The sequence below is a fragment of the Triplophysa rosa genome, linkage group LG9 (assembly GCF_024868665.1).
Source record: "Triplophysa rosa linkage group LG9, Trosa_1v2, whole genome shotgun sequence".
Classification (NCBI taxonomy): Eukaryota; Metazoa; Chordata; class Actinopteri; order Cypriniformes; family Nemacheilidae; genus Triplophysa; species Triplophysa rosa.
This window is the reverse complement of record NC_079898.1, coordinates 15,378,707-15,403,609: the sequence shown is the minus strand read 5'-3', so window position 1 is coordinate 15,403,609 and position 24,903 is coordinate 15,378,707. Positions and strand designations below refer to the sequence as shown.

Below are 24,903 nucleotides of genomic sequence, written 5' to 3'. Positions count from 1 at the left end.
TCGCACAGATTTTGAAGAACTTTGTCATTTATCTCACCGTCAATCTGTAACAAAACATCAATAAGCGCAACTAATCTAAATGACACATATTCATTTGATGCATGGTTATCGACTTCATTGGCTAAATGCTGTAACTCTCTAGCTAATTGTGCGCCCGCCATAGTTACTTAACGTTATACACGAAGCAAACGATCAGTGAGTGACGTGACGTTAGTCCAAAACAAGTCAAGGGTAATCGATCAAACGCTTCAATCTACGCTGAACCAATAGTAGGCAAGACCAACCCATCTAATTATCATACCAGACACAGAAAAGTAAGAATAAATTCAAGAATAAATAAATAAAAGTGGAAATAAATACATGCGATAATAAATAAATATAAAAATAAATAAACGTATAAATGAATAAATGTAAAAAATAAAAGGAAATGATAAATAAAATAATCTAAAAATAATAATAATAATAATAATAAAATGGACACAAAAAATAATAAATCAATTTAAAAAATGAAAAAAAAGTTAAAGCTAAGATCAATAATAGCTAAAACGAATTATTTTGTTTTATCAAAGCATTCATTCCTTTATTTATTTTCATATTATTACATTTATTCGTTTATATATTTATTTATTTATACATTTATTTATTTATAATTTTTGCAATTTTAGTCCTCCATAGCAGTACTTCATGAAAAAATAGGCATTGTAATTTTTTTATTTCACTGGGACTTTAGGCTACCCGTTTTTTCATTCATACGTGGGGGCAGTCAAATATCCCCCCAAGCACACTTCAAATAATGTTTCTGTTCTCCTGTATCTGTATCCTTTCATTGTTATAAAAGTTCAATAAACACATTAAGCAAAAAAAGAGCTACATTTTTGTAATGAGCAAATATGTGTTTCTACAATTATATTTTTGTCTATAAAGGCATCTAAACATACGCCTTCAGATCGAAAAGGAGAAGAGAAACAGTTTACTCAAGAGACCCAAAAAGTGGTGAATGTATATAGCCTAGAGAAAAATCAATATATACTAGCTTAATCCTAAAGATGGATAATTTAGCTTCATTTGTTCATTTGTAAAAACATGCTCCACTTTTGGGCTTTTCCAAATGGTAAACGTGTGCGCAATTAATTGTATCATTTTCCTCGGTGTAAAATATAAACGTAAACAGCTTTTTGTTACCGAGACAGTTCAGGCCATTGGGTCTTCACGACTACATTTCCCAACACTCTATTCGGCAAAGTGAACCCGGAAATGACGACAACATTAATGGCACTTGCACCAGTTTCAAAACAGCGTTCTGATAATTTTACAGAAAGATCTTTCACGTGTTTCTTTTAATTTACGTTTAACACCAGCAAACACGTGGAATTAGGGAGCCGTTTTCTCCTGTCATCGATTTCACGTCTCTTGGAGTGAATCATGGAGACAACGCCGAAAAAACTGTCAATTCATGAAACTACAACGAATACAACCCCGTCTGTCGCCAAAAGTTCCTGTAAAACTGAGGTACAGCGTATTGTCTTTATTAAGTTGATGTTGCTGATGTCTATTTGTCGAAGGATGCTAACATTAGCAAATAATTCATAATAATTTTCGTTGATTATGTTAAAAAGGATAAATACACTTTATATTACTGTTAAAATGTTATTTGTGCCTCTGTTTAATGCTGTATTTAACCCACTGTAGCCCATGAGTGCCTCATTGAAAGAAAGATTAAAGAGAACACGACGGACATTCAGATCCCCCCTCAGTGTTGTGAAACGCCTTAAGATTGAGGATGACAATCACGCACAAACTCCACAAGCTTACAGCAATGTGACTGAAGATACTGATATCAACGAGTATGAAACGAGGGAGCAAACAGACTGTCTACATAACACAGAACATGACTTGAGCCATCAATGTGAAGAACTGAGAAAGGAAGTGAAACAGAAGGCAGAAACTTTGCGGAGATTAAAGATGGTCAAAATGTATAGAAAAAAGGTAACCGGTTGTATCTAAATAAACATTTGTTTTAAAATTACTGTAATTAATTTATGTTATTGCTGGTTGTTGATGCCTTTTGTCTTGTTTCTTGAAGAATGACCTGACCCAGCTGCAGAGGCTAATAGAGAAATGGAGATGCTGTGCCCAATCTGTGCTGTATGAACTACAGAATGAACTGCCCACAGAAGGCGAAAAAGTCAGTCTTGCCCATCTTATAGACAATTTGGGGTTAGATGACAAAATCCTGCACTTTAATAGGACAGAAGAAGACTTCACAGACACATAAAATGTATTGCATGGTCAGGAGAACCCTCTAGCATGTTTGCTGACTAAAGCATTTGGATAGTGAAACTATTCATATCATATGTGAAACTAATATCTGTTAAGACATTTAAATGTGTATTTTGTTATTAAACTGTTTTGTAACTTATTGCACTTTTTTATGTTGTTAATGTTTGAGCTCAATCATTTTATGTTTTCAACCAAAGTATGTAATAATAAATCTGATTTATGTATCCTGAATCAGTTCTAGTGTAGTTGTGCAAGTGCTGGAAAGTTCTTCATACGCAATTTCTCCACGTCAGCCCTCAGGAGGAGTATCTCTTGAGACTGCATTCTGGCAATGTTCACCAGCTTCTTTCTAAGAACGATATCTTTGTAGTGCTTTTCTGCCTCACTTTCCTGGTTGTCTCTCACTGCTGAAAAACAGGCAAAGAAATTCAGTGAAAGTCTGTATAAACTATGTAAAACCAGTTCTATCGAAATGTTCAGTTCACCAAGACCATTTACTGTGTGTTAAAGTATTTTGTGCTGAAAATTGTTATGCTTGTGATTTATGAATAAGACCCATAGTGATCTGGACTGTTAAGGTATTATGAAAATTGATATTCCGGACCATACTTTAATGTGAAAATATTTAAAGTCAGTTACCAGAAGCCTCGTAAATATTTCTTGTCTCTGCAACAGTTATCTCCATATCATCCATTTGTGAATCAAGGGCTGTGTTTTTCTCTTGCATCTGTGCGACCTGTCTGTCCAGGTGTTTTATCTGTTTCTTACAAGCCTCAACTTTCTTCTGATGAGCCTGGACACAGAGAGAAGTCTGTCATCAAATCTAATTAATGTAATCATTCAGACGGAATACCTGTGCTTAGTAATACACATTTAACAATCTTATTATCTAAGGTGCTTGAAAAGACATGTACAATTATTGTACAAAACAGATGTACCTTGTTTTGTAATGCTATGGTCCTCTCCAAAATTGTGAGCTGCTTTGACATCCTGTTGTCCTGATTTATTTCGTTCAGATACTGACATAAGAAAAATTAATTAAATGAGCGTTTATAGTTCACTTTAAAGCAAATGAATGTGCTGTATTGGTCTATACCTTTTTAACTTACCCTAGCCTTAACAACAAACATAAGATAGTAAATAAATCAAATGATACCCAAGACTTTTATTTAAAAAAAAGAACACAGCTCAAAACCTCTTGAATCTCCTGAGTGACGCGCAGTGTCTGGATATCTCTGATTTTATTGCTGAGATCTTCCAGCTGCAGTCTCATTCTCTTGTGCTCCCACTCCTGCTGTATGATTCCTTTGCGGAAGTCTTTACATTCCACCATGCTGTTAATCTTCTGATATCCTAAAGCCTGAAACAAACAACACATCAAGATTAATGGGTGTGTAATGTATGAATTGTTGCATACTGTTGTATATAAACAAAACAATATACATTATTTAGCAATTTGAAGAACCAATTAACAATTCATTTAAATGCACAACTCATTAATAAATTTAACTAGTTTGGCTTTTTTGAAACAAAAAGAGAAGACAAAGGAGGAAGGTGATCTTGGTACCCTGATGGTGCTGTTCAGGTCCTCAATTACACTGCGATGGATCAGTAAAGCATCTTCATAATCAGCAATGAAGTCTTTAGCTTCCACTTCAACCTGACCTTGCTGTAGAACAACCTGCACCATGCAGTCCAGTCTGAACCTCATCTTCTCTTCACAGAGGCTAGAAAAATATTAGGTATGAATATACTGTATGTAATCCGAAATCTTAATTTCCAGTAATATTGCAATGAGCTATGTGAACCTTTGATGATGTAAAAATGAAAATGCTATTCTCACCTATTAAGACTATCAATGAGATTTTTCATTTCACCATGAGCTTTGTCATCCTCATCTATTCTCCTATGCAGAAAAGCCTGCATCTCTGCCAGGGTCAATGCTTTCAGTTTCACCTACAGGAGTCAACACATATAATTACAGCTCTAACAGTTGTGTTTTGAGTGATATATCTTCTTTTGCATCCTGTCTACGCATTCTCACCTGATGCTCACTTTCCACTTTGGCCTGTCTAGCCAAGCAAAACCTTTCCCACACAACTGGATCTAATCCGTTAGGCATGTTCTCTGGAGCATCCAGGTCTTTCATTGCCTTCATCATCAGAGCGAGTCCCTCTGATGCTGCTGTTCCTAACTGAGCTCTATCCAGGTTATTTTGTGTTTGTGTTTTTATTTTCTGCACCCTGTCAATCAACATAAAGGTATTTTTTTACTGGAAAACACTTATATATTCATATATACATTAAATATGAATGCATGTCTTAAGAATGCATGGCTGAAGGGTCTTCATCTTTTAATCCCACCCCCTGAAATAATACCTAGGTCTGCGTTTGTAGAGTTTATAGAGATCATCAATAATGTTTACAGGAACATCATAAAACTCTTTTCGAAATCCTTTTTCGAGAAGCTTTAAAAAAACAAAACATTTTATAAAGACCTTCTGGAGAATAAACAGTAAGGCAATGATATAGCTGTAAGATACTGCATGTTCATAACCTTACTTTGTCCTCAGCGACTGCACTATCGTATACGTCTCGAAACTCATCAACGATGTCCTTTTGTTTTTTTAAATCCTCGCCAATTTTGTTCTGTCAGGAAAGAGAAGTGACTCATACACCAGAACATTCTGTGCAAAACAATCTTCATAGAAATGGATTAGCATGCAACACAAGTTTATTCTTGCACGACATTTTTGTCTTATCATCAGCGATTATAACTGTTCAGGTGCCAACTTCTGCTGCTGTTTTTTGTTTACAGTACAAAAAGTTAAATATCTGAATACAAATCACCTTTAACATTCGTGCTCTTTCAAGTTTAATGGTCAGCTGTTTCTCTCTATTCAGGATCTCCTCTTCAGTTTGAATAGAGTGGACCAGAGTTGCGATCTTGAGCTCCTCCTGATAGACAAAAACAATGGTTTATGTGACAGGGGCAAAACCTATAAGCACAATAGATGAGCAGATAACATTAATAACTACTGGACATAGTTGTCAAGCCATGAGAGTACACGCAATCATGCAATCAAAGCATCAAAAATGCAATCATGTATCGTATCATCTCACCTGATATATGACCATCTCTGATTTCACCTTCCTTTGAAAAAGCTTTGTGAGTTTTTCATCAAAGGCCTGTGTAGCCTCTTTAATGGATGTCAGCAGTTTTTTCATGTCTGATTCTAAGATCTGGAGCAACAAAAAGTTCAATGGATTTAAATGTGTAACACCTTCTTCAAAACATAGTTCATTCAAAAATGGAAAAATTGCGAAAACCAATTTTGTGACACAAAAGCTGTCATGTGGATTCAGAATATTTAAATACAGAGAACTAATGTTACATATATGGTGCAGTTTTCCTAAGTTTTCCAAGCATCTTTCCTAGGCTAACATGTTTTTGGCTTTATAAATGAAAGAAAATAAAACAGGACAGCATGACAGAATTATGACAGAAAGGGCCCTTTTTGGGTAAACTTTTTCCGTAAGGTTTAATGGCAGATGCCACACACCTTTTTGTACTTCTCTTGCTCCTCCCTGAGCTCTTTTGCTTTTTTCTCATGCTCCTTGAAGCTCTTTCTCTCTTCTTCTGTCCACTGTATCTCAGGTTTAGACGTGAACTCGGGCTGAGGTACTTCCTGTAAGTTAAACACACATCTCAAAAGTGTTTTACCCCATTTTGTATTTTCTTTTTGGTACATAGGTTTCCTGTTTTAAACTTTCCAGAAAAATGCCACCTCACCACACTCAGGATATCCTCCTTTTTGAGCTCCAGGACTCCACCCATCATCACATTAAGCGCTTGATCTCTCACGTTATCAGACTGCAATGGAAATCAAAATATCTGCGATCCTCTGAGACAAATAAAAAAATCTACAGTATGTACACACTGGTACACAAACAGTATCTGTAAATACAGTATAAGCCATTTCTTCATTTTGCAGTTTAACAAATTAATATTTAATTGATTAAAATAAGTTATATCAAGTTAAAAGAACAGTTCACCCAAAAATGAAAATTCTGTCTTCATTTACTCACCCTCGAGTTGTTCCAAATCTGTATAAATGTTTTTGTTCTGATGAACACAAAGGAAGATATTTGGCAGTTCTTGGCCACCATTGACTATACCGTAGTAGGAAACATGACAATGGTAGTCAAAAGTGCCCCAGAACTGTTAGCTTTCCTATTCCTTCAAAATATCTTATTTTATGTTCAACAGAACAAAAAAACGATAAAGTAAAATTTCCTACTATGATAGTCAATGGTGGCCAAGAACTGTTTGGTTACAAGCATTCTTCCAAATATATTTTACAGTGTTCATCAGAACAAAGAAATTTATACAGATTTGGAACAACTCGAGGGTGAGTAAATGAAGACAGAATTTTCATTTTCGGGTGAACTGTTCCTTTAATATGTTGTAATTGTTTATTTAACTGAAATGCAATAGGTATTGTGGGTTATGAACAGTTTAAAGCACATCTGTTGTAAGGTACAGTAATGCCATACTTTTGCCGCAAGGCCTTGGAGTTTTTCTTCCTCTCTTAGCTTTTCTTCATTTTGCCTCTTCTCGGGGGTTAGGTATTTCTCTACCTTGATCTAGAAACACACATATTAATTTGCCTGCCAGGCCCATTGTTCACATTAATAAATCAAAATACTGTACATGTTTGAATGAGTCTGCCATAAATACTTAAATAATTAAAAGATGCTAAACATGGCAGATTTAAAATGGTTGTATGTTCAGACTTGTTAGAGAAGCGAGTTGCGTCATTAATTGTAACCTAAAACCAAGACCTTATACACAGCCCTTCTCAGCCAGTCATCCTGTGTTAAAGTACCTCAGAGTCAGTCACAGTAAGAGCTCTCTCAGGACACTCATTATCTGTGAGAGTGGGCTCCCATAGGCTTTCACTTAGGCCCAGTTCAGCCATAATCTCAGAGATACGCTTGTTCTTCTCTCTAACACGGTTGATTTCCTGTTCCTTCTGGTTGTACACAGCCTCAAATTCTTCGTTGAATGAGGTCTTCACTTTGTAGATAACATCCTTTACAAAACAGTCATACGTAATGTATTAAATTACAGAGTGATAGGTTTTATAGTAAAAAAAGAGAACAAGAGAAGAAGCCATCACCTTCAGCAATGTGATTTGGTTGATTTTCTGCTCTCTGATGTGTAAGTTGAACTGGTTGTAGAGATGCGTATTGAAGCCTCCATACAGAGAACTCAAACTGCCTGTTAGAGCAGGACTGTCAGTCTCAATGTCCTCTGAATCCTTGTCTTCCTCATCCTTCTTCCTTTGTAGAAGCACATCTTGGAGCTATAAAAACATTCAGTTTATGTGTCATTTGTGCCAGGGTAAGTTATGTTGAGTTTTAAATGAGGCTTTGATTGCTTGATTCATTCATTTACTTGTGAATCTGCCTGTTCGATCTGCCTCATGGTCTCAACCCTATGAAGTTCATTGAGTTCTTCTTCAGTGCGTTCCTTCATGGGGTAGTTTTTTACCTCATAATTTGAATGAAAGGCCTGGGGGCAAAAAAGTACACATGAAGACTCTTGGTGAGCATATTATGTTTCTAGGATTTACAGTTAAACCAAAGTAAAATCAATGGTGGATGTGGATTTTGTTTCATAAAGTGAGTACTTCCATTCTATTGGAAGTACATTCTATTCAGACTAATACCTTTATGGCTTTTCCTTTGATTTTCATGGAATCCCAGCATTCCCTCTTCAGGACTTCCCTCTGATAGCACTTAGCAAGATTCTCCATCTCTATCTCCTTCCTCACCTTAAATGACATACATATGCACACAGTAAATATCAAACTAGTTCAGTTACAGCAAATACAATTTAAAACTACTGTACTGCTATTCATATTATCACTTAAGTATACATTTACATTACATTTAGTCATTTAGCAGACGCTTTTATCCGAAGCGACTTACAGATGAGGGAAACAATGGAATCAATTGGAACAACATAAGGACAACAAAAAGCATAAGTGCAATAAAAGAAAACTGGTCTCATATAGCCTACCACAGTATACAGATCTAAGTTTTTTTTTTTTTTTTTTTTTAAAGAGTAGAAAAGAGATAGAAGTCAGAACTGATCAGTCAGGTGTTGATGGAAGAGATGTGTTTTCAGACGGTTCTTAAAGATGGCTACAGAATCTGCTGATCTTGTAGCAGCGGGCAGATCATTCCATAAATGTGGAACTGATCCCGAGAAAGTACCTGAGAGAGATATAAACGGCTCTTTAATATCTCTAAATAACAGTCATGTTTACCCTGGTAACTTCTTGCTCTGCCTCAGCCTTTAGCCTCTGCTGCTCTTCAACATCCAGGTTAAACTCCTGTTGCTCAAGTTTCTCCATTTCTGGTAGACTCTCATTCTCCAGCATCATAGTCTGAATCTGCAGTGATCCAAAGACTTACAGGCAAACCTCTTCAAGAATTATTTGTGTAAGCATAAGAGTGTGACATAAGTGAAGTAAAATGCTTTGTTTTACCGTGTCACGCAGAACCTTTATGTTTGTTCTAAGGGTCTTCTTTATATCTGAATACTGCTGAGTCTCCTCATGGAGAATCTGTTGAGATATGAAGACCATGACGACAATGGACAGCTGCACAGGATTTTAGGATTAATGCATTTTCTTTGAAAGTTGAGATGTATAAAAACAGTATAATAAATTATTTTAAAGAAATGTGTCTAATCCAGTGCACACTGTTAGATTATGAGACCATTCCTTGGTATAACTGTATCACATCACTGATTAACAGGAGTGTAATAATAATATGCTAGTATTATTTTTAAATCAGAAATATGAAGCTTGTGCTTTTTATTTGTTAAGGGGTTAAATAATTGCTTTGGTTTGTTATTTTCAACTATAATGTTGAGCAAATCATCTTTTTGAGGTGGGGCTATGTTAGGAATTTTAGTTATTTCATTTTTTGGGGTGTAGTATTTTTTAAATAAACAGTGCTTCATGAAAAGTTACATCTTGTTACAACCCTTCAATGTCACATTTTGGTTTCTTCAGAGAGAAACAAAGCATTGAATGATACTGTGTTCCAGTACTGGTATACTGGTTTAGTATATCACAGCACTGTTCAAGGGATCATTCTGTACCTTTCTACAGAACAAAAACATGCTAAGTGTAAAGCAGAAGTGTGCTAATTGGGTTGTGGTGGTCATTGGTTATCAACACAGTGTCACGGGAATTCGTGACATTGTCACAAACTGTAATCTATTCATTTGTGTTTACTGACACGAATTTCCCCCTTTTTTCGTGTCACCCAGCACGACTTTCAATCTAATGTATTTTAATATGCGGTATCTTTCATATGTATAAATGTGAAACTCGCGTTTTTAGCTAAATTAGCCTTTGCGGCTGTGATTTCAGGGTTTGGGGTGAGGTAAGGTGTTGGTTAGTCACATCCTAAAATATCTTTTGATATCAGGTTATAAATATATACATAAATGTAAATACACACGCAGTCTGTGTATTGAAAGTCGTGCTGAGTGACACGTAAAGAAAGTCGTGCTGAGTGACACTAAAAAAAGGTTATGCTCACTGACACGAAAAAATGGGGATATTCGTGTCCATGAACACGAATTAATAGATTCCAAATTTCGTGTCTATGCCACAAACTGAGACAGGGGTAGCACATTCATTTTCACGTTTAATTAAAATGTATTAAGATTTATGGTTATGGTTCAAACAAATAAATAAATAAACACAAAAATATACCTGAAAAGTATTTTTCCAGAAACAAATGGTGGCATATGATATTACTAAAACTCACAAGGTTATTTTTATAATGCATGAATAAATTAAAATGATAAAACTGACCGCATCAAGTTTCTTATCAAGCCATGTAGAACTAGTTGGGGATGCAGAGTAGCTTTCCTCTTGTTCATTTTCACCACTTGTCTTTCCTTTAAGACTGACCTTTAGGAAGATTTCAGGAAGAGTATTTGTAATGTTTTGTGACAGTGTATGATGCATTTTCTGTGTCCTATGATTTTTTTAAATAATTAACACCACAAATATCTTTTTGTGATAACTAAACAAATATTCAATTCATTATAGTAAATAATATTTTGAATGTTGGATATTTTAATGACCAAAAAAAACCCTACAACATTTAGCTGTCCAGCATTGTGTGTGCATGTTATATCCCGTTTAGAAATACACCATACCATTGTACAAACCAAACCAAACAAAAAAATTGTCTGAATAAACAACACAAAGCAGTGCAAATAATACAATAAACTATAAACAACAACAGAAAAGTGTGTTATGTTCTATACCTCCTCTGTATGCATTAAAGACTGTGCTTGTGGATCCCAGTCACTCATTCTGGTAAGGATGCTGTTTTCTAAAGATGCTTTCGACTCAAAAGACTCAGCGATCGACTGACTATACTGGGCAGCTGCATTCTCTTTGGCAGCCCCAGAAAGCTTTAATCTGTTGAAGCATTATTAACATAAGGGCGAAAAGAGAAAGAGAATACACAGCCCTTTATTAAGGTTCTACAGTGATATTTCTCAGTTTGATGTGTTTATTAGGAATTAAAGTCCGTTCTAATGGTTGGTGGAGCATTTGTTGGAATGCAAAGCTCACCTGAGCCTGCAACAGACAAGAGAACCATCCCTAAGGCCCGTAGTGATGACGGTCTGACTGTCTAGAGTAAAACAAACAGAGCCGACTCCACCCTGCCAACATGAGTGGCACTGCAGCTGCACATACCTGTCCTACACGTCAGTGGGCACAATAACGTAGCAGTGAGAAAACTGGGCAGTTTCCTGGAAACATGTTGCTCCTAGCCCAGTGCTTACGAATACTGAAAAAAATATGATTAAGTCAGTTTTATGAGACAATACCATTGAGGAGATCTCACAGAGTCGCAGCAGTCCATCCCTGCCAACAGTTGCCAACCACATTTGATGAGGAGAAAGCTGTAGAAATGCAGGGCCCAGGAGATGCCCCCCAGCCTCTTCCTCTGGAATCAATTGTACTGATTCTTGTACCTTGGAGAACTTTTCTTCACCCTGTTTATCACATGAGAACAGTTAGGAGCAGTGCCAACAAAAATAAATAAAACTGTCATTGACTGTGTATGGTATTTGTTTTTATAGCACCTCAGGGATAGTAAATCGCTGCAAGACTTTTTTCTGTTGACAGTAACCGAATATCTTGTTGGTGGCCAAGTCACAAGAGCAGAGAGTGTCAGGGAGCTTATACAGACAGCTGTGAAAAACTTCTTTTCGCAGACAGCCGTGAACATCCACACAACCTGTTGAGTCTGGGAGTGGCACATCATTTTGAGAAACATTGCCATAATAGTTGTGTCGAAAAATAACCCCAAAATGTATCACAGTTAAACTGTATGAATGTTATATTATGAGATTATAAAATGTCACCTGAAATCAAATGACACTACTTTTTTAAAAACTAAATGGCTTTTTTAAATAATCTAAAACCCTAGAATTGGTCCCTAGATCATTTTGTTGCCCTTTACACTAACCACAGGTGTGGTTCATCACAATTACTATGGACATGTTCCATTGGTTTAACAACCATGAAGTGCCCAAAATAATTATTTTTTATTATAACTATGAACTACATATGAAAGTTTTTAAATAAATAAAATCAAAACACTTTTTGCTTAATGCATGCTTGAGCTTTCTTTAATATATGCACTTTGAATGCAATAATATTTTTAAGTGTGGTCTAAATGTACAAAATGTGTTTTGTCATTTTCCTCCAAGCATTATTTATAGTAGCTTTCCATTTGCTATTCTCATTTACAGAGTATTTCTGAAGTACCTGTGAGCTGCTGTACAAACAACGTCAGTAGCAGAAGCACACTTCCCTCACTGGTTTGTCCTTCTGTCTTCTCCTTCCTCTGTTTGCTGCATAGCACCAGCACTTGAACCTGATCATTCTCTTTATTGTACTGAGTGGACAGGCTTATAATGGCACCTGGGACCTCTAAAATATATTAAAACAATATCTGAGAAATGACTTCAATGATATCTTACAAAAGATTGGACAAAACATTACAAACTGTGTCATTCTAAAATGTACCGATCCATCCAATAATTTCAAATTCTTTTGACGGCCTTGCATCCAGCACAAATATGTGTGATGATGCTCCAGTAATTAAAAAGTTTCCACCTTGATCAAACCTGTTCAGAACAATATACACGGTAAAGATTCAGTTCATATTCAGCTCTGCGTCAACTTCAAATATGATAGAAAATGATATTGATACTGAGAAGAAACTCACACTAAATGGTCTACAGGAACATGGTAGAGGTGAATTCTATGTACTAGTCTGGGCTTCTCTTTTGTGGTCATCTCTACAAACAAGACGTCTCCTGTAACTGTCCCTACAGCAGCATACTGCCCTATGAGGCAGCATGCCATACTGGTCACCTGAAGTTGAATCAGACCAAAGAATACAGGTTCATGTATAGCAAAATCATGATTTGAATAAAATGACTGTGAGTGTGGTATAAAACTAGCACTAACATTTGTGTGCAAAAAGATGGAGCCCATGCAAAGTCCACTATCCAAAGTCCACAACTGTATCTCTCCTCCCTCTCTGGCTGACTGCAGTTAAAGAAAAGACAAATTACATGTAGAGTTGACATACAAAATGCTATTAAATTTTATAAAATAAAAAATCAGTAGTGACAATGCCAAAATGTCTGTATATGGATTAACTGTTTGAAATTGCATTTCATTTATATCTTAATGTTATATAATATTATAATATTTACAATATAGGAATACTATCATATTCTAATATAATGTATATTTGTTTACTGATTAAAATTGATTGACATTTTTTTTACCAAACAAAGGTTTCTCTCAGTGTATAATGGAGCAACAGCCACGAAATCTCCACAGAGGGCATCCCGGACTTTAAAAACTTTGTCCTTTAGCAATGGTTTGAATCTGTAAACACAGCCCTGTGAGGCAAAAGAAATCAAGATTTTTGATACTGAGAGCATTCTATAATATTTCTGGCCTAATTCATTCTGTCATAAATATATAGGGTATATGTATATAGGGTGATATAGGTTTGTGTCATTTATATTATATCAATTAAAGTATAATTTTGAACATACTCAGTTATAAATACACTTACTGTATTAGAAGTTATAAGCAATGTTTCACAATCAGGTGAAAATATCATGCTTGATACTGCCTCATCCAAAGCCCATGTCTGAACCACCTCCAATTTATTTCCTTTAATTTGAATGTTTCGTAAAATGCCATCCTGCAAGAGATTTTTAGTTGCTCTTGAATTAAAACATTTTTTTTGTCTCAAATTAAAAGAGATGTCTCTATGTATGGTTATCATTATGGCCACCATAAATAATTTCTTACATTTCCTGCAGCAAAGAGATTGGAGTCCTGCAGTGCAAAACTCTGGAAACTGCCCTCCTGCAGGGAAGTTTCACTGTCTTCTGTGGCATAAAAATTTAAACAAAATGCAATTAATAGAACTAAATTTTAAAATATGTTGGCCACAAAATCAATGTGTTGAATCAATTTGTAATATGGAGCAAATTAGTTAATATTCCCCTTACCTATGTTTATACCATTGGTTTGCGGTTTGTATAAAACAGAGATGATCAGAGTATCAGGATTCACACAAAGGAGAAAACCTTCCTTGCTTCCAACATAAAGGTCAGAAGAAATTGACCAACAGATGGCACTTACACACACCTTTGGTTTTATTTGTTTCAAAGGCTGTTGAGACACACAAAACTATTACCTCAAGACTCACAAACATGAGGGCGAGATTCAATATTATGAGACCACTCTACTTAAAATATGGCCAGTACCTCAAAATTGTCCGCTCTGTCCCCACTCAGCTCAGCGACGGCTGAAATGGGCATCTGAGGGCCCAAATATGTCATCTTTTCACTCAGTATATGAGAAGGGTTTGCTTCATGCTCAACCACTGAACCATCAGTAGCAGGTAGATCAACAACACTGCCAAACAAACATAAAAAAAGATTTCTGGTAAAGTATCCAATCAATATTATCTTATGTTTGTGCATCAGTCAGAAACCCATGTACATTGATAGGCATGAATCTTATTATTTTTTATATACAGTAATCAATTAACAGTGACATCTGCTGGAGAGAAAACTCATCTACCTAGGTTTCATCGAATGATAGTCGCCACATCTTTCAACATTCCAAATGGTGAGGGACCTCGAGTTTACAGCACAAATTTGACACCAGTTCATGGGATTAAATACCAAGTCCATGATGCCCTCTCCCACCAGTGGATGGCTACAAATTGGAACACAACTCTCCCAGTTCCTACAAGAGTAGACATTGAGATTAATCACACTTAAAACCACATGACAAAACTGCAATGCAAATTGTAAAAATGTTATGCTAATCTCTGGTGTAACTAACATAACTTAAATATACATTTGACAGAAATGAAATGTCAAGTAATGTTTCAACTTTATACACCTACATATTACAAAACCTTTTAAATCTTTTTACGTTATTTGGCCATTTTCAGCTAGACTATTTCCATTAAACAGCATATCAGGTGACTCAAGTGTTGCTGTGATGCAAAGATTGTGGTATCATACTAAAAAGTGACTGATGACCCACCTTTTTACTAGCAGTTTAGTGTTTTTTATGTAAATAATAATGTCTATATAAAAATCAAGTTTGTGAGGAAGATGCTTAGCATTTTACCATAAAGTGATAGTGTGATCAGGTATGTCGGAGACACAGGCTAAATAAGGACCGGAATCACACAGTGTAAGAGTGGTGTAGCCCAGTTTAGCAGTACCTAAACAACAAGGAAATAACTACCATTAAGATTTTTGCACTCCAGTCATTTTTATCAACAATATTTAATGTTATTTAAGAACATTAACTAATGTATATGTGTAAAGCAATAAGTCAGCTCTACTCTAATGACTGACCTTTCAGTTCACACATCAGCTCAAGGTCTGGATAGTTATAGACAAATATGGAAGGATTGAGTTTTAGGTCAGAAAAGGCAAGAAGCCTGCAATGCCCACAGGCTGTAAAGGCTCCAATGCCAGACCCAGGGCTCTGCAGAGTCTTCGTCGTTTTAGTGTCCACATTGAAAAAAACAATGACATTTCCACAGGTGTAACATGCTGTTCTCTTGTCGACAAATTTAACAGTGCCATTGGTGTAACCTTGCACCCACCTTAAACAAATATACAAACTGCGTTATTTATGATAGGCTATATTGTGATGATACTTACATAGCCTATTGTCATAAACACTGCACTAATGCTTTAGCTAATAGAACATGTTTTTGTCCAGACACAACAAGGTTACAGGCTATGTAATATGAATAATTATTTAATATAATTGTCCTATTCTTGTTAAATAAATATTGTGTAAACTCACCGAATTTCCAAGCTTCCCAACACATCCATTGTAGTGTGTCAGTTGACCCTCTGAGCGTGCGTGTGTCTCCATAACAACCGAAAACAACACGAGGACTTGAGTGTGACCAATAACACATAATTTAAGAATTGCGTTATTAACAAAAAGTATAATTTATGTGTAAATGTTTATCTCCTTAAAAAACGTTGTTAGAATATCAAACGCTCACTTTTTAAAGTAGATGGGTCCATTTAAACAACAGAAAAGAGGCTATATTTATGATTATATAAGTAAGTAAATTAAGTAAGTTTTATTAGCAATATTGGTCATTTAATACTCATAATTAATGTAAAATAGTATTAGTAAAATAGTATTAACCAAACTATACACGAACTACATCTACTACTTATAAGCAAATATAATAAATTATATATATAATATAATTGCATTGTTTCTCATTTATTTTCTTTTTTTCTGCTAAATCAGGTTATTTTGTGTGTCAGAATCGGTCAGAATTAAAAATCACTACAATAGCTCATAATGACTTTTATTTTGAAAGAGTATTTGAGGCAGGCTTTGAAAGGGAAATGATCTGTGTGTCAGATTCACACAAAGCGTTGCAACAAGGAACCTTCAACCTACAATGTTGGGCAGCGCCTCGTGAATAATAAAGTAATGTCCAGTGAAAGTGAACTAAATGAATGATCGGTAAATGCATCTGTCGGTTTGTATTAGCCCTTCGTGTGTCCCCGTTTAACTTGACAGAAGCTCGTTTTGCCACAAGGTTTGCTTGTATTTCAAATTATTAGCTTAGCCAACCGTAGCGACTTTGGAATGGGAAGCGCGCGGGCGTTGGTTAGCTTGAATTTATTAATGTATGACTAGGGTGGCGGTTTTACGGGGGCTAGAACAGCATTAATAAACTGTAGTTGTAGCTTTATGTTTAAACCGTAAGAAAACCTTTATCAGTTGTGTGGTGTACAGTAGAAAGGGCGAGTCAGCATTTTAATTGAGGAAGTCGCTTGCCAACACGAACAGGACAGGACATGGAGGGACTGTGTTTTAAATCCTTGCCAGTTGCCGGCCTACAAAATGCTTGTGGTGCCTAAAAATATGTCTAGGTAGGCTGCAGCTCACTGGGTTTTGAAACACAGCCAGAGGCTGCAATTCAGGCTCACTGACAGCTTATGGTTAACATTCGTCTCCTAAAGTAGCTGTGGGTGTCAAAGTTCTCACTGATGCATGCGCGATATGGGAGAATATAATGTAGCTTGTGTTTATATATTTGCATTGCACTGCCACAGTACTTCCGTGTCTGTAGGGCAGTGGGTGGCCCTTATGGACTTTGAAAGCCTGTTATCTCGGTTTGCTTTGCAGCTCTTCAGAGATTATAGATTTGTATGTGTGTGGGCTCACAGGAGTGGGGGTTATGAAGCACAGGCTGATCTGTGTTTTATATTGTGTGTTTTTTTAATCTAAATCGTGTGTTTATCATAGGGATCAGCTCAGCTCTCATATCTGCAAACTTTTCTTTCAGCAGGTGAATGCTGGGTGAGGGATAATGGCACATGTTGGAGCTGTTGTTGCAGTATTGGCTGGTTTTATGGCCATTCTGCTACATTCTTCCATACACAAGATTGAAGAGGGACATTTGGCGGTTTATTACAGGTGAGTTGCACTGAGAGCTTAGATGTAATGAAAATGGTGAAGAAATGGCTGAATCATTTCAAGCCACCTTTAAGCATCTCAGTTTAGATGGTGATAATGTAAGGGTGTAAAGGTGTTTGCACATACAGTCCGAAATTTTTGTATACATTTTTTTTCGAATTCGTCATCCTAAAAATTCGTCACGCACAGAAACCTTGCACAGTCCGATGCGTATTAATTAATCCGTTGCGAAAAAATTCGCAAAACAATACAGCCTGACCCTGCGTTTGCAGGGTTAGCCTCTCTCTTTATCTCTTTCATCCCGCATTGACAGTACCTCGCTAGGTAGGCTGTGCTCACTCTCTGCCTGCATTTTCTTGCATAATGTTACATGTATTTTCTTGAATAACGTTACCTGTCAACACTGTTTTCGCCGGGAGTCTCCCGTTTTTAACACCCATCTGCCGCCATCCATCCGTTTTGTTATTTCTCCTGTCACTCCAGTAGCCTATTTCAGTTTCTCCAGTGAACGCAATTGTGAACGGACCGACGTAGACTGTGACCAGCCCCAGGAACCCCGAAACCCCGTGGGTCTCCTGGATTTTAAATGTTGAAGTATGGTCTTCTTGCTTTTGGCACCGTGGCTAGAAAATATCCTGTTATCAAGCTGTTCCGCAATCATCTGCTCATCTGCCACAGTCTCTCCTTTATATTCTGTTTTTGTAATCCGCACTTTGTTTCTCATACAGTACTTTGTGCTGCGAGACGAAGTGGACTCACACAGGACACCTTGGATTTTGTCGCTAGCTTGTACGGCGTCTCTGAATTGTCAAAACACCTCTCAAAATGTTTGCTACGGATGCGAAAAACACTGAAAATCAAACCCGGTCCCAAATGTTTTATGACGCACGAAAATATCGTAGGCAGTGTGTCAATGCAATTGACACAACGTGAAGTCGTATTTATTTTTTAACGTGCAGAAATTTTGGATGCAAATTTTGGATTCTATGTGCAATTACCTTTAATATTATTTTTATGCGAATAAATCCTGCTCCATTGCTCCCTTACTCATTATGGATCATTATTTTCATGGATTTGTTTAATTTAATGTTAATCGCCATTTACGTGTATTTTCAGAGGAGGAGCTTTGCTAACCAATCCTAATGGCCCGGGATACCATATAATGCTGCCTTTCATTACTTCATACAGATCAGTGCAGGTACAAATATCCTTTATTACTACAGCTGTGGATGTTCACCATTATGCAGTTTTGCACAATTATGGGAACATATGTGGGGATGTTTGTCTTGAGGCTTTAAAGATTTTGTGCCTTTCGTTTGTCACTTTTATAGACAACTCTGCAGACGGATGAAATTAAAAATGTGCCTTGTGGAACCAGGTAAACCTTCCTGTTGTTGGTATTCGCTAAAACGGCATAAAATAGATAATAATGGCCATTGGCATATATTGTGGGACTCAACTTTGTCTTCCACAGTGGGGGTGTCATGATCTATTTTGACAGAATTGAAGTGGTCAACATGCTGGTTCCATCAGCAGGTAAGAGCCTAATCCGGGCCTTGATTATTTTTTTGATAGGAGGTTATTTTGTCCTTTTTATGCACCTTACTTTTCTTCTTTTCAGTAATTGACATAGTGAAGAACTACACTGCAGATTATGACAAGACTCTCATCTTCAACAAAATTCACCATGAGCTGAACCAGTTCTGCAGCGTACACACACTGCAGGAGGTCTATATAGAGCTGTTCGGTGAGTTACTGATGTCTCAAACAGTTCATTCTGCCCAGTATATATAGAGCAGTTCCTGCTAACTAATTGTTTGTTTTTTGTATACTCTCAAGTTATTGAGTTTAGTTCATGTAGTTTTTTTTTTTCCTAGATATAATTGATGAGAACCTCAAGACGGCTTTGCAGAAAGACTTGAATGCTATGGCTCCCGGACTCACTATTCAGGTAGGGTTTCTTTTACAGTCTCTGTGGTTTCAGTTTTTACTTTAATGGCAAATCACACCTTAGCATGGTATTTTGCAGGCTGTGCGAGTCACCAAACCCAAAATTCCTGAGGCAATTAGAAGGAACTATGAGCTAATGTGAGTTAGCTTGTTTAGATGTGATTCATTTTTATGACACGTTTTCACTTAAAACAGTTCCAGTTTTCATAATCCATTCAAAAAATGTACTTACCATCATGATTTTCTTTATTCAATTGTCTGCAGGGAAGCAGAGAAGACCAGACTACTCATCACAGTTCAGACACAGAAAGTGGTGGAGAAGGAAGCTGAAACTGAGAGAAAGAAGGCTATCATAGGTGGAAGTCCTACAGATATATTCATGCTTATCGTGTGAAGATTCTAGAGGAACACTGGGGCATCTGTTCTCATTCATCCTGCTCTTTTTCAGAGGCTCAGAAATGGGCTCAAGTGGCAGAGATTAACTTCCAGCAAAAAGTGATGGAGAAGGAAACAGAGAAAAAGATCTCTGAAATAGAAGGTCTGATGTACCTGCAGACTTTGAGTGTTTTCACGGCATGTGTCCCAGTGCGTTGCTTATCGAATGGTGTTTTTGATTTTGACAGATTCTGCTTTCCTGGCGAGGGAGAAAGCGAGAGCAGACGCTGAGTATTACACTGCTGCACAATTTTCTGAAGCCAACCGGGTAAAATACACAATGTTGTCATTGACGTTTGTGCTTGTTGTGTTGTCATTTTTATTTGAACAAACGTGATGTATTGACACAGTTATGTTTGCACATAATTCAATCTAATAGTTTTAAACTTTTTTTAGGTCCTTAAATAATTCAAATACAATATAACTTCATATATAACTCAAAGCTGTAGCTGACGGGGCTAACGTTCACTGTAAAGACATGGAGGCGTGCTCACACATTCTTTCAATAGATACGATTTCACACAGGATGTGCTCGGGTCATTTATCAGATCCCTGTCTCCCTCCTCCACAGCTAAAGCTGACACCAGAGTATCTGGAACTGATGAAATACCAGGCCATAGCAGCAAACAGCAAGATCTACTTCGGTCAGGACATCCCGAACATGTTTGTAGACACCAGCGCCTCCCGGACAACCACAAGCCAGGGTGCAGCTGACTCAATGGAGCAGCTGGAGTCCCTGAGTATGAAAGAGGGTCTTAAGAAAGCATCCAAGCCCAAAACAGCCACAGAAGGCCACTGAGGGGGAGAGCTGTACCTCCCACTCCACCCTCCCACACTCTTTCTTCTTTCTCAATCTCTTTCTTTGTGGGGCATGGGTGCTTGTGTGGCATGCTGACATGGATATTTTTCACTCTCGTGCTGCAGTGGGGTTTGGTACTGTGAGTCAGTCAGCTGAATACACCGAGGCTGTGGTTTTACAGCAGTCACGTGTGGACGGAAACAAAATGTCTTAAGATGAGGCAAAATTTTTGAAGTGTTGTCTCATCTGTGCTACTGAATATTGCCAGATTGAATTGTCGTAATCCATATCTTTATACATTGCAATGGCTTGCATTAGCATGCTTTTTTCTTTCTCTAACTGTTGCTCTTAACTTGCTTACTTTTTTCAAATCCATGTTAGATGTTTGTTTGATGCAGGCTGATGCATCTGTGTGAAGTATGTGAACATTTAGAGCCTTTTGCGTTACTGGATATGAAAGGCATCACACTAATTGAGATCAAAGGAAGCGCAGCTACAAATGGAGGACATTTAAGAAGTCATCCCCTTTTCTTTGTTATTTAGGAGATTTTAGAAGTTTATTACAGTTAAAATCATAAATTTAGTTCAGCCACAATTGGAGAGATCAGTGGCTTTTACATAAAGTAGTTCTTTAAAAATTGAACTCGATCATTTGAGTTTTCCATCTTAATTTTTGCTTAATCTTGAACACAATCTCTCTAAATAACTATGTGATTACTCTTGTGCAAATTTTAAGTAATGTCAGAAGTAGTGGGTTTAGTGTAGTGTTTTTTGGCGTGTTAGTTTATGGGTGCCCTGTGGATGCTGATTTGATTTGTTGATTCATAGAAAGTTTCACAAACTGAGCATGGGTGTGGGGCTTTCAAGGTGAAATGCTTACATTTTTGTTTTCTTAAAGTTTGAAAACCAGGGATTGTGGCTTTGAAAAGCTATGAGATGGATATTACAGCGGTTGGATAATATGTGGTCCGACTGGAAATGACCTCTTGCATGTTTTGTCATTAATTGAAATATGTTTGAAAGGGAATCTAATTAAAATAAGGGCTGCTGTGTTAATAGACACTAAAGAGTTTTACCCATACAATGTCTGAGATGCATTACAAATATACATCTGGAAAGTTATCATGCATTAAAAATGTTATGTTTGTCACAGTCCATTGATGTCCTATAGCCACAGAAGTTTCAAGATGTCACCACTAGGGGAGGCAAGTGTTCTTTAGGAATCAAAAGACTGAACAACAGAAAGTCAAATGAGCAAGGTGTCTGCCTAAGTCTATTTCAATAATCACAGTGCATTAAATCAAACCATCCAGACAAGGTTTTGAATGATACGTGTCTATTGGTGCTCTCTCTCTCAGGAATAGAGGCCTGTATGTTAACTTGAATGACCTGATTTTTTTGAAACCCTGTACCATAAGCCTCTGACCACTTCACAGACATCTGAGTCAAATGCACCTGTCATATTTTCACATCTTTTGGACAAGCATTCATTTAATTTAGTTAGTACATTTTCTTAGTATATCCCTGTTACACTGGTTATGTGGCTTCTCTTCTGTTCCTACAGTTTTTATCAGGATGCAAGTTTAAACATCTTAGAAGCTTAAAGGAAACGCGAAGCCTGATACAGATCTCTTTGGTTCTTATGATTAATGAAATGAGAAGATGAAACTTTGACTGCCCTGGAATAAACCCACTCTGTGAATGTCACTTTTTTATGTCAGCATAATTTAAGCTCCTAGTTTTAAAACATTTATATGCAAAATTTTCAAAGTTTTGACAGTGTTCAATTCTGTGAAATAAAACCTATTTTGATACCATGGAAATGACGTGTCCTGTTTTTGCTGTTGATGCTGAGAGAGCGAGGGTGTGAAGGTAAGATAATTTCCGTACATGATGCTTCGTAAACGTCATAGTATGTAATAATCACACTTCTTGTCTTGCACATTAGGGAAGTTCATTGCTCATCATTGTATACCAGTGAAGTGTTTCAACATAATTGTCAAAGATTGTGTCTTGACCTTTTCAAATAGTTAACCTAGTTGTTGGGGGGAAAAGTTTCAACATTCCTGCTGTGTTTGAAATTCAAGTAATTGCCTATGGCCTGATCATGTTTTCCTGCCATTTTGTTTTAGGAAAGTCTGATAATATTTTCCAAAAATATCCCAACAACTTGATGAACAATCAGTATTGACCAATATATTAATGTGAACTCACAATGCTTCAGTAAGAGGTTTTGTCCGAATACAGGATTTGCCTTCCAAGTGTAACAAATATATGCCTGCTTTGACTTTTGATGCAGGAGTTATACTCAGTCAGTCTGCATGAGTGCAAAAAGGACAAAGGAAGGAAATAGTCACTCAAGGAGGTGGGAAAAAAGGTCTGACCTTAAAGAGAGAACTGAAATTTAAACTCCCAAAGGACCCCCTGTATAAATATCAGTCATTTTGACATGTTACCAGATTAGAACCAAGTTAGACCTTTAGATACCACAAAGAGAATTTGTTCCTTGTTTCAAGAAGATTGGGTGTTTTATATGGGCCCAAAAATTTATGTAAATGTTTAGGTTAATGTGTGCTTGTGACCGTGTCCGGGATGCTCCACATATTTCCTTCCTTCATTTCTCATCAGGGATATACAGGAAATGGCTCCACCAAGAATAAACGTGGGGGGTGTAGGTGGAGAGACTCATTCATGATTTTATTTTATTATCCTTTTTGTTGTTGACATAAACATTATTGTCGTTTAAACACATACAGTGTTGTCTACAAGTATCGTTTAATGTAAAATCATTTACTTGAGATGTTACCATTCTTATTAACTTCATGAAGGAAAATCCAACTGAACTGACTTCAATAAAAGACTCACAGGAGAACAGGAATGACTCCCAAATGACTTATACAGGATATATCACTACACACACACAGTGTTACTCAGCTCAGTGATGGTGGCCAAATTCTTTCCCTAGTTTAATGACACAGTACAAACCTCAGAAAGCAAGCCACGTGTGCATGCTCAGAATCAATCCTCATGATAATCAACCTTTCTTTTCATGAAAGAATTCTATTTTAATAGTACATCAGGTATCTTCTCTAGTAAAACTGTTTAGGACTGACGGCAACTCTGACGTGCCTGGAAGAATTGCAGGAAGGGCATTGCCCAGGTTTCACAGTGTTAGGAGGGACTCTGCTGTAAGAGACAGCTCAGCTCCCATGACAACCATGATGAGATTTATGAATTACTGGCAGTAGCCTGAACAATTGTGTTCTGTGTTGAGTCTGGCTCATCGTCTGCTCGTCCCCTGAAGCGTTATTCAGGCGGAATTTACCAGGGAGTCATGGGGTAGCTTCTCTGATATATGATAAGCCTGGTTTCTATCAGCCTGCTCTGATTAGTACAATAATACAGACCAGTCAAAGGGGATTTTTCTATGCCCAAATTTGATATTTCGACATACGACATACGACATGATGTTGTGTTTTCATCACAGTATGTCAACCTAACTTGTGGACATGGGCAGCATAATGAAACGTTGGGAAAATGTATTTTCACTAATAATTAATATTTAAACCACTTTATATAAACGGTTTCTTGAACGTTTTCTTGGCCTGAAGTTAACTTCCGGTGTGTGTTTGGTTATAATATAACAATTAATTTAATATTTACTTGATATAATATTAGGATTTTTATTGTATATATTTATTGTAGGCTATTAAATTACATTCAAACTACTGGACAGTTATAGATTCTTTGCGGAGGTCTACCGGAAGTTAAGTTTCGTCCAAATAATGTTTTTTTTCTTCTATCTTGCTAAGGGAACAGTTATCACTACTTGCACACCCACTTACTCATACTCAGTGTGGGTCTGTTGTTTGGAGGTAAAGATTTGAAAGTAGGCTAATGCTTTGAGGTCTCTGGGTATGTCACAGAGGTTAATATCTCCCGCTGATAACCAGTGTTGTGCAAGTTACTTCCAAACTGTAATACATTACGGATTACTTGTTACTGTTATTTAAAAGTAATTACAAGTAAAAGTTACTTTCACCAAAATAACTACAGAAGTAGAACTTAACATTCTAAAATGACAAAATGTCTTTGTATTTTTGTATTTTCAAAATACAAAATACTTTTTGCCAATCAACCTCTAGACTGCTGATTTCTTGAATTAACTAGGATATACAAAATAAATACAAAAAAATACTAAGATTAAATGCATTTAAATACAAAATACTATTACAAAATAATAGTATTTTGTATTTCAAATGGATGTATTTGAAACACTAACCATCCATGAAGTCTAATACGG

General features: G+C 36.7%; 3 protein-coding genes across 8 annotated transcripts; 2 read left to right on the top strand and 1 right to left on the bottom strand.

The window, feature by feature from the left end:
• Positions 1 to 689: 689 nt before the first annotated feature.
• Positions 690 to 2,507, top strand: sfr1 (SWI5-dependent homologous recombination repair protein 1). Its single transcript, XM_057341290.1, has 3 exons — positions 690 to 1,509; positions 1,690 to 1,986; positions 2,084 to 2,507. The coding sequence occupies exons 1-3, from the start codon at positions 1,423 to 1,425 to the stop codon at positions 2,273 to 2,275; spliced, it is 576 nt and encodes a 191-aa protein (XP_057197273.1). The 5' UTR covers positions 690 to 1,422; the 3' UTR covers positions 2,276 to 2,507.
• Positions 2,507 to 15,824, bottom strand: cfap43 (cilia and flagella associated protein 43). Of its 2 annotated transcripts, none has more exons than XM_057342023.1 (38): positions 15,770 to 15,824; positions 15,310 to 15,563; positions 15,077 to 15,173; positions 14,516 to 14,683; positions 14,197 to 14,347; positions 13,939 to 14,101; positions 13,736 to 13,815; positions 13,494 to 13,625; positions 13,198 to 13,314; positions 12,872 to 12,952; positions 12,627 to 12,775; positions 12,425 to 12,525; positions 12,164 to 12,328; positions 11,476 to 11,639; positions 11,218 to 11,385; positions 10,958 to 11,088; positions 10,645 to 10,801; positions 10,184 to 10,282; positions 8,840 to 8,917; positions 8,618 to 8,743; positions 8,015 to 8,119; positions 7,741 to 7,857; positions 7,463 to 7,648; positions 7,169 to 7,375; positions 6,837 to 6,926; positions 6,073 to 6,153; positions 5,843 to 5,968; positions 5,403 to 5,522; positions 5,130 to 5,237; positions 4,842 to 4,928; positions 4,659 to 4,747; positions 4,325 to 4,523; positions 4,124 to 4,236; positions 3,848 to 4,007; positions 3,476 to 3,640; positions 3,219 to 3,299; positions 2,920 to 3,073; positions 2,507 to 2,687 (listed from the first exon to the last, which is right to left on the bottom strand). In XM_057342023.1, exons 1-38 carry the CDS (start codon positions 15,796 to 15,798, stop codon positions 2,518 to 2,520), a joined length of 4,968 nt encoding a protein of 1,655 aa, XP_057198006.1. In that variant the 5' UTR covers positions 15,799 to 15,824; the 3' UTR covers positions 2,507 to 2,517. The 2 variants fall into 2 exon arrangements, with proteins under 2 accessions (XP_057198006.1, XP_057198007.1); XM_057342024.1 differs by having other exon boundaries at positions 13,736 to 13,812.
• Positions 15,825 to 16,325: 501 nt separating this feature from the next.
• On the top strand, positions 16,326 to 22,423 carry erlin1 (ER lipid raft associated 1). Of its 5 annotated transcripts, none has more exons than XM_057342780.1 (12): positions 16,326 to 16,420; positions 17,286 to 17,416; positions 18,533 to 18,614; positions 18,748 to 18,794; positions 18,891 to 18,952; positions 19,038 to 19,163; positions 19,294 to 19,367; positions 19,446 to 19,504; positions 19,631 to 19,722; positions 19,815 to 19,904; positions 19,990 to 20,069; positions 20,373 to 22,423. In XM_057342780.1, exons 2-12 carry the CDS (start codon positions 17,310 to 17,312, stop codon positions 20,598 to 20,600), a joined length of 1,047 nt encoding a protein of 348 aa, XP_057198763.1. In that variant the 5' UTR covers positions 16,326 to 16,420; positions 17,286 to 17,309; the 3' UTR covers positions 20,601 to 22,423. The 5 variants fall into 5 exon arrangements, with proteins under 5 accessions (XP_057198763.1, XP_057198764.1, XP_057198766.1 ...); XM_057342781.1 differs by having other exon boundaries at positions 16,340 to 16,456; XM_057342783.1 differs by having other exon boundaries at positions 16,351 to 16,420; positions 17,289 to 17,416.
• The last annotated feature ends 2,480 nt before the right edge of the window (positions 22,424 to 24,903 follow it).

Coding starts and splice junctions, on each gene's coding strand:
- erlin1 (XM_057342780.1), top strand. CDS start 17,310: ATGGCACATGTTGGAGCTGTTGTTGCAGTATTGGCTGGTTTTATGGCC. Junction 19,368..19,445: donor CTCCCGGACTCACTATTCAG/GTAGGGTTTCTT, acceptor GGTATTTTGCAG/GCTGTGCGAGTCACCAAACC. Junction 19,505..19,630: donor AGAAGGAACTATGAGCTAAT/GTGAGTTAGCTT, acceptor AATTGTCTGCAG/GGAAGCAGAGAAGACCAGAC.
- cfap43 (XM_057342023.1), bottom strand. CDS start 15,798: ATGGATGTGTTGGGAAGCTTGGAAATTCG. Junction 7,376..7,462: donor ACCAAATCACATTGCTGAAG/GTGATGGCTTCT, acceptor TGTTTTGTAAAG/GATGTTATCTACAAAGTGAA. Junction 3,641..3,847: donor ACCTGAACAGCACCATCAGG/GTACCAAGATCA, acceptor TGTTTGTTTCAG/GCTTTAGGATATCAGAAGAT.
- sfr1 (XM_057341290.1), top strand. CDS start 1,423: ATGGAGACAACGCCGAAAAAACTGTCAATTCATGAAACTACAACGAAT. Junction 1,510..1,689: donor AAAGTTCCTGTAAAACTGAG/GTACAGCGTATT, acceptor AACCCACTGTAG/CCCATGAGTGCCTCATTGAA. Junction 1,987..2,083: donor TCAAAATGTATAGAAAAAAG/GTAACCGGTTGT, acceptor TGTTTCTTGAAG/AATGACCTGACCCAGCTGCA.